The sequence below is a fragment of the Priapulus caudatus genome, unplaced genomic scaffold (genome assembly GCF_000485595.1).
Source record: "Priapulus caudatus unplaced genomic scaffold, Priapulus_caudatus-5.0.1 Scaffold235, whole genome shotgun sequence".
Lineage (NCBI taxonomy): Eukaryota > Metazoa > Priapulida > Priapulimorpha > Priapulimorphida > Priapulidae > Priapulus > Priapulus caudatus.
In genome coordinates, this window is record NW_014577296.1 from 195,065 (window position 1) to 202,564 (window position 7,500).

The 7,500-nt window shown below is 43.1% G+C and overlaps 1 protein-coding gene across 6 annotated transcripts in view; it reads right to left on the bottom strand.

The window, feature by feature from the left end:
- LOC106807808 (neuron navigator 2-like) overlaps positions 1-7,500 on the bottom strand; it is an 80,264-nt gene that overhangs the window by 10,356 nt on the left and 62,408 nt on the right. For all 6 annotated transcript variants that reach the window (XM_014810263.1, XM_014810265.1, XM_014810267.1 and 3 more), the window contains one exon: positions 1,032-1,115. In XM_014810263.1, coding sequence (XP_014665749.1) covers positions 1,032-1,115 — 84 coding nt within the window. The remainder of the gene's footprint in view (positions 1-1,031; positions 1,116-7,500) is intronic.

Consider the following 7,500-nt stretch of genomic DNA (forward strand, 5'->3'; position numbering starts at 1 on the left):
GAGAGAGAGAGAGAGAGAGAGAGAGAGAGAGAGAGAGAGAGAGAGAAGGAAAGAGAGAGAGAGAGAGAGAGAGAGAGAGAAAGAAAGGAAGAGAGAAACGCACAGGATGAGGCTAAGACAATTTTTCACTAAGAGAGAACATAACAGAGACAGAGGAGGAGAGTCTTCCCTTCTCCAGGAAGCAGGAAAAGAGTTGTGTGAGACACAGTAATAAACAGCAGTGTCATATAAACAGCTGTATGAAAAAATAAACACGTGTCATAAACGTGTAGACAAGTTACGTGAATTGATCAATAATTCAGTAGTGAAGCAAATAACCAACGTTCAAATAACGATATTTTCAAATTATAATAGACACGTGCCATAAACGTGTAAACTAGTTAATTGCATTCACCAATAATTCAGGAGTCAATCAAATAACCAACGTTCAAACAATGATATTTTCAAATTATAACCCATGATAAATTGTACATATTATAATAGCATCATGCTATTAGAAGTATTACAATCCAGTGTCAGTCCAATTCGCATGTAGAACTAGTGCTCTATAATGCGGTAGAGTATTTATAGCATCCTTAACATGATGAAATATTATCGTGTATTTAAATCAGAGTGAACCAATTTCACTTATGTTTCCATAGCAACAGGGGGCAGAGACAACTGCAGATGCTGAGCCAACTCTTCCAAGACATTGCTCACATTCCACATCTGCATATTAAACTTTTTTTGAGAGAAATGCTTAAAAGAGATGTTGTGCAGAAGTTGCTGGAGTCGTTGCAGAATGTTAAAAATAAATATTTGCTTACATTTTTTATGTTTGGACAAGAGGATCAGTGATGAAAATACAGTGTATTTGCAAGCAAGAAACAGCTAATTTATTTCCTACAGTTAGACAGAGACAGTGTGAATAAAGTGAGCAAGTAAGCGAGCGAGTGAGTGAGTAAGAGAGCATGAGAAAGAGGAAGAGATAAAGACAAAAAATAAAGAGAGAGAGCTATAAGAAGAACAGAGACAGAGGAGAAAAACATCACCTTATTTTCAGCACTGACACTGAGGCCTTGCAGTCGTGATGTCATCTTGGAGAGACTCTGTTCAAACGCCATCACTACATGACCCTGCAAATAAATCACAATATACATAAACTTTAGTTTTATGCTGCATTAAACTAATTTAGATTCAATGATCATGCTCGGGAAGGAGTTGGGAATCAGGCACAGATAAGAAATTATGCATTACATGTTTAGTTACATGTTGATTGATGTCAAAACTTCATCATTGTCTGTCACAAGAACAGAAGGCGGACCACAATGAACAGCAGAAGCTGTGTCCCGAAATCCATTAGCATCGGCAGCCATATTCGATCAAAAACCATGCGAGGGGTCACTACGTAAGGGTGGCTGTCGCTTTGCGTACACGACCCAGTCTCAATGGGGATGTCTGAATCACAACCTATGATACATGAGTGCAGCACAATATCATTGCATATACATCATTGCATGGTATTTCTCTACACAGTGGCGTAGCCTAGCAACTGCATTGATACGTTGTCAGGTTGCTGACATTATTTTTTAACAATTTGCCATAAAGTGAGTTTGCAAAGTAAATTTCAAAACGAAAATGTGCATCTTCATATAGACATGTCTACTTAACCCACTCATACATGCAACTCCAGTCATGAGTGGAACTAGCAAGCTGGCCTGCCACCTAATCCAAAGAGTTGCAAAAATAACGCAGGGGTACATTTTGGCGCGGGTCCGTCCCAGCATTCAGACAGCAGCTGTTAGTTACACTGCCAGGGGAACTCTCCCCGTATTGCGATCAGTAGCCATGGAAGCAGGTACGACTGCCTGCTGGCCTATCCGCTTACAGTGACAACAAACAGCAGTATCATTAACAGCTACTTTTCACTAGGATTCCTGATAGTCGAAGTTACCCTACCCTTCCCCCACGTGCGTCCGAGAAAGAGCATGCGCCCTAGAACGGCTTCATTGGCCTACGACGTAGACATAACGCATGCTGTATAGATTTTTTATGGTTATCAGCCATATGACTTGCGTTACTTATTCTTACGTTATCATAGTATCTTCACGTTATCTAAAGTCACACGTATTCACACAAATTTATAGCGTACTTGTGCACACGTGCATATAAACAACTATGCGCTCAACGCAATAACAAAATCTGGCATGGTTTTCGGAGCAATGAGTATAATATATACGCTGTAACTGAAATGTGGACGAGATAATTGTAAATAAATAACTACTTAGAGGCTGGTATTTCTCATGTCGGCCGTCTACCTTGCTACGTTAGCATGTCAATACGTGCATATTCAATACTAACACAACGTCTCACATACGACCCGGGCCACTAATGAAAACAAACATGCATGCTAATGTCTACATACCATGCTATAATATATACGCCGCTTGCGTAAAATGCGACGGCTGCAAGTTCTGTGCGAATGTAGACTTCGCACGTGTATATATATATATATATATATATATCAAGAGACCATAATAGAGTCTATTATGGACTCTTGATAATATATATAGCGTGGTAAATTGAATACTGGAGTAATCAGTAATATGGCCGCTAATAGGTGAGAACTTATTTGTATACGTTTTTATTTTTATTTTTATTTGAGAGATAATAAATTTAGACCAGAACGACGTCAATAACAAGTACCAGTCCACACGGTTTCCTCTGCAAACGCAGCCGAGATACGCCCAACAGCAACCTCACCAAGTTCATATTCTGCGATTCCTCTTCATAAGCACTACACAGCGTAAAAAACACATTTCAGCGCATATCGACTCGCATCGCGCAAATCAAACATCTTGTTCGGAGTAGTTATCGCAGATTGTATACGCGTATCTTCGCCACTAATAAAAAAATCAGTAACAATAAAAAATAGTAATAAATCAAAAACATGAAAGCGCACGTCTCGGTACTGCAAATTGGCAAGGCGCGCGAACGAATGCAAGTCGCACATTAGGATGCCGCACAAGTTCACTACGCCTGGTCCTGCGGCAGAGAGATGTCATGTGTTAATGCCGAACACAATAAGGGAAAATTACGTGAGTCATCGCCAAATATGTGAAGCACAAACGAATATATCTAGAACATGAATATTTTAACCTTATCCGTCCGACATGCTCGTTTGGTTCGGAGACATTCACGTACAAGTCTGTGCGCGCAAAAATATTCACAAGAGACCATCCATGCATGGCTACACTCTTTTCTTTCACTGCAATGATATACCGCGTTTTGTGACGCGTTACGTGCGTATGCGTTTCTTTATTTGTTTGTATATACATCTCTAAATAATCCCTAAAAGCACAACTTGCCGTTGTGCATAGTCTAGCCTGCTCGATCAACATACCCATGCATCCAAGCCACATGTCAGTATCCATCTACCGCTAGTTTGCATAACCTGAGAACGCATCTCGCATCGCTCCCCCACATGACAATCCTTCTATGCTGTGTCGAAGATTGAGCAAACACTAACCAACTACTTGAACAAAATGTCTTGCGCCCCCCCCCTCATTTTGATTTCTCTGTTTGTTGCTAATCCAAATTATATTAGAAAACCCCAATTAAACTGCAGCAGCAGCAGCAGCAGCAGCAGCATCCGCTCGTAACTACCACAGGTGGCGGACGTATACAAACGTGACCCTGTGTAAAATTAATGCCTGCAGGCCTTCCACGCGAGAAGGCAGCCCCACCTCTCTCTCAGCAGCCGCCTCCTTCTCTCCTTACTGCGGAGATACGCAGATGCACACCCGTGGGTATGGAGGCACACAAGGGGATCGCTATGCTCGAATCGGCTGTTTATCAGTTACTGTGTTTGTACACGCGCACGGATACTAGCATGCGGGCCCCTCCCACCCCTGGGCTAGCCCCCTTCCCAGTGAGATGGCCCTTCCCCCTCCAGATGACCCCTTTAAGAAAAATCCCTGTTTCCCACCGTGTCTCCATCTCCTATGGAGCACGGGCCGCCTTCTTTGCTATTAACGCAGTGTCTCAATCATGCACCGCTTTCCCATTATGTCTTCCTTTCGTTCGGACTCCACCCTCTCTTTCCGATCACGATCAAACCCACTTCCCCACATGCCATTTCTCACCATGCTTCTATTCCCCATCGTATCTCTCCCTTTCCTTTGAACCCAATAAATTTCCCACCGAGCCATCCCCCCCCCGTGCATCTCCCCACCGCGCTACATACTGAAGGCTACCAGCTCATTTGAGCGTTACAGCCAGCACGATCCGCAGCGTTCACCCGACGGAGATTATACACAACATACGCGCGCCGTGTTTTGAGATGTGCGCACAACGCCACTACCGTCGTCGGTCTCGTGTTGGCAGACGTGGCCACAGGCACTTGGAGCGTTTCAATAAAATATAATACTAAATAAATACGAAATCTATTTACTATCAAAGTCTTAATGTTTCTATACTCTCTTTCACCTATTATTGCCGACAATTTCCTGCAATTACCGTCCAAATGCTATTTATGTGTCAGTGTGTTAGACGGCATTTGCAGAAAATTGTCGGCAATAATAGGTGAAAGAGAGTATAGAAACATTAAGACTTTGGTAGTACATAGATTTCGTATTTATTTAGCATTATATTTTACTGAAACGCTCCAAGTTCCTGTGGACGTGCATGGCATAACAGCCCCGCGCGTCTACAGTACGCCCCGTTCACTCCAAAAACAGCGTTTTCTTCCATAATCCCGCTGCGATACATTTTTAACAGCGAGCAGCGTGACACCGCACCGTACAGGTGTTATATTCCTATAGTCTATTGTGGCGCAGATTAAAAGCCAGTACGACTAAGGGCTCGTCTAGCCCTGCCAAAATAGCCATTCGCTTCGTCACTGGTTGCTCGGTCTGTGACGGTGCGAAACCCTACATAGGCGGAGATAAGGCTGTTTCTAACCGTCAACTAAACGCAAGCTTGCGGACAAGGTATTACACGATTCGCAGGACTTTCTGTCTGGCCGCAGTCACATATACCAGCGGTACTAGCGAAAGCCTTGGGCACAGGCACTTGGAACGCTTCGATAATAAAATGGTGGCAAATAAACACAAAATGTATTTACTACCAAAGTATTTGTCAGCGTTTCTCAGACAAAGTCATGTTTCTCTACTCTCTTTCGCATATTATTGCTGATCCTGTAAATGCCGTTCAAATGCTGGTTGTTTGTGCACAGCGCCGTGCGTGCGGTGTACTTGTGTGTTGCAGAGGAGCATTATTATAATGGCATTTACAGGAAATTATCAGTAATCGTAGGTGAAAGAGATTAACGAAACAGTAATGCTATAGTAGTACATACATTTCGTCTTTATTTACCATCATTTTATTATTGAAACGTTCCAAGTGCCTGTGGCCTTGGGCTAGTAAACAATTAGACAAGCCTGGTGATCATAACGACCAAAACATTTAGTGAGTCGATTATCTGCTAGTAGATAACACTACGAGACTGAGTGCACCTTCGCCCGCCTGTACACATAGTTCTCATGATGATAGACAACTCGCCTCGTTCTCACAAGGTGACTTCACACGCGAGCAAAGTTCGCAGCTTACACCCATGCAAGCACGGGTATGTACAACAGAAACATTGCCATTTTTGTCCGAACTAGAATTTTCTGGCACCCTACCCAAAAAGACCACAAAAATTCACTGCAAATATCTGCTTCCCTGCTTTCGCTCCCAAGGAAACAGGTTGACTCCTGTTTACCATGTAGCGGTTACAATAGCACACCTGTTATCACTTCAATCAGCCTGGCTGCTGTGTATGCAGTAGCTGGCAAGCAACCGCACTTGCTAAAATTCCACGTGCACACATGTCAACACTGCATGACTACTTGCTACGGCATGTACGTCATCAACATGTTCCGTGCCTGCCGTTCAGTATCATCACGTACGCGACACTGGCTAAGAACCGCTATGGAGACACTCAACTCTCGATCCATGCAAATATGAGATATTAGTATTTCGCGAAACTCACAATGTAGGAGGCTGAAGCAAGTGCGCAAGGAACACACAAAATGACGAAGAGCTGCAAATGTATACGGGGGCGGAGAGACGATATACACACGATATAACTGCGGTTGTAGATATAGTCTACAACTACAAGAGTATATGTAGTATATATATCAAGAATACAATCGCATACCACGATAAAAATAACTAAAAGATGACAACGACTATGAGACGACGATTAAGAATAAAAAGAGGTAGTAGCATAAGACGAAGAAGAAGAAGAAGAAGAAGAAGAAGAAGAAGAAGAAGAAGAAGAAGAAGAGAGACGAAGACGAAGAAAAGAAGAGAGAAAGAAAGAAGAGTAAGTAAGAAGAGCAGATGAAGAAGGAGAGAAGAGAGAAGTGAGAGAAAAGAAGAGGAGAACGAAGAAGAGAAGAAGAAAAAGAAAAAGGCAGAAGAAGAAGAAGAAGAAGAAGAAGAAGAAGAAGAAGAAGAAGAAGAAGAACAACAACAGCAAACACCCCGTGCAATTTTGTTGTTATACACAGCAAGGTACTACTATGCATGGACGTGATACGAAGCCTCTCATCACATCGGCTCTAAGAGGATCTAACGCGGCGATAGCATGTCCATATTCTTTGTGAACATAAGCAAGCCACCAATGTGGGAGAGATAGAAGAACAAGCGTTCATAGGGACGGGCCCTGGATAATTTTTTAACGAAGATTTTACGGGGTCTTAAAACGAGTGAAGCCGCTCATAAAGCTGTCTATACCAATCGACACAACCCGCTGTCTCTATAAATCGTGGCGGAATTTACAGTACAGCCGTTTAAGCTCACATCCACTCACTTTTAAATCGTATATCTTCTTTAGGTTATTTACAGCGACACGCACACACGCTCCTATTTAATCAGACATTGAGACTCGATAAGAAACCTACGCAGATCATAAGTATAAATAAATTACTTTAGCATCAGCAAAAAAATCGGCTGCCGTTTTTAGCAACAGTGCCCGGTATCACACTGCCTGAAGCTTGCAGTGGTGGACCTTCCCCTAGTCGTATTTTTACAGGGGTACAGATGGGGGCAAATCGCTGGGCCGTGTTTATTTTTGCAGCAGCTAGAGAAGAAAACATCGTGAAAAACGAGTCAGCGCTAAAGTGGCCTGCAAATGGCAGCAAAATGCAGCAGACGTCTCCTCCCATACACCGGCTGGGGACACACAAACGCGCGCGCGCATGCATGCACCCACTACACGCGCGCGCGCATGCATGCATGCACCCACTACACGCGGGAGAGAATCATAACTACATGCGACGTAATGCCATAAATGCACTGTATATATATACACAGTCAGCTTTGCTTCAGCTTTTTTTCGTGGGACAAAAATTCAGCTACGATAGATTCGCCGGGCAAGGACGCTGCATAAAAAGAGCGCCGACTTCTTAATCATTAGGTAAACATGTCCACGGAGCAAACAGAAGTCACTACCTTGACTATAGCCGTCCTGTC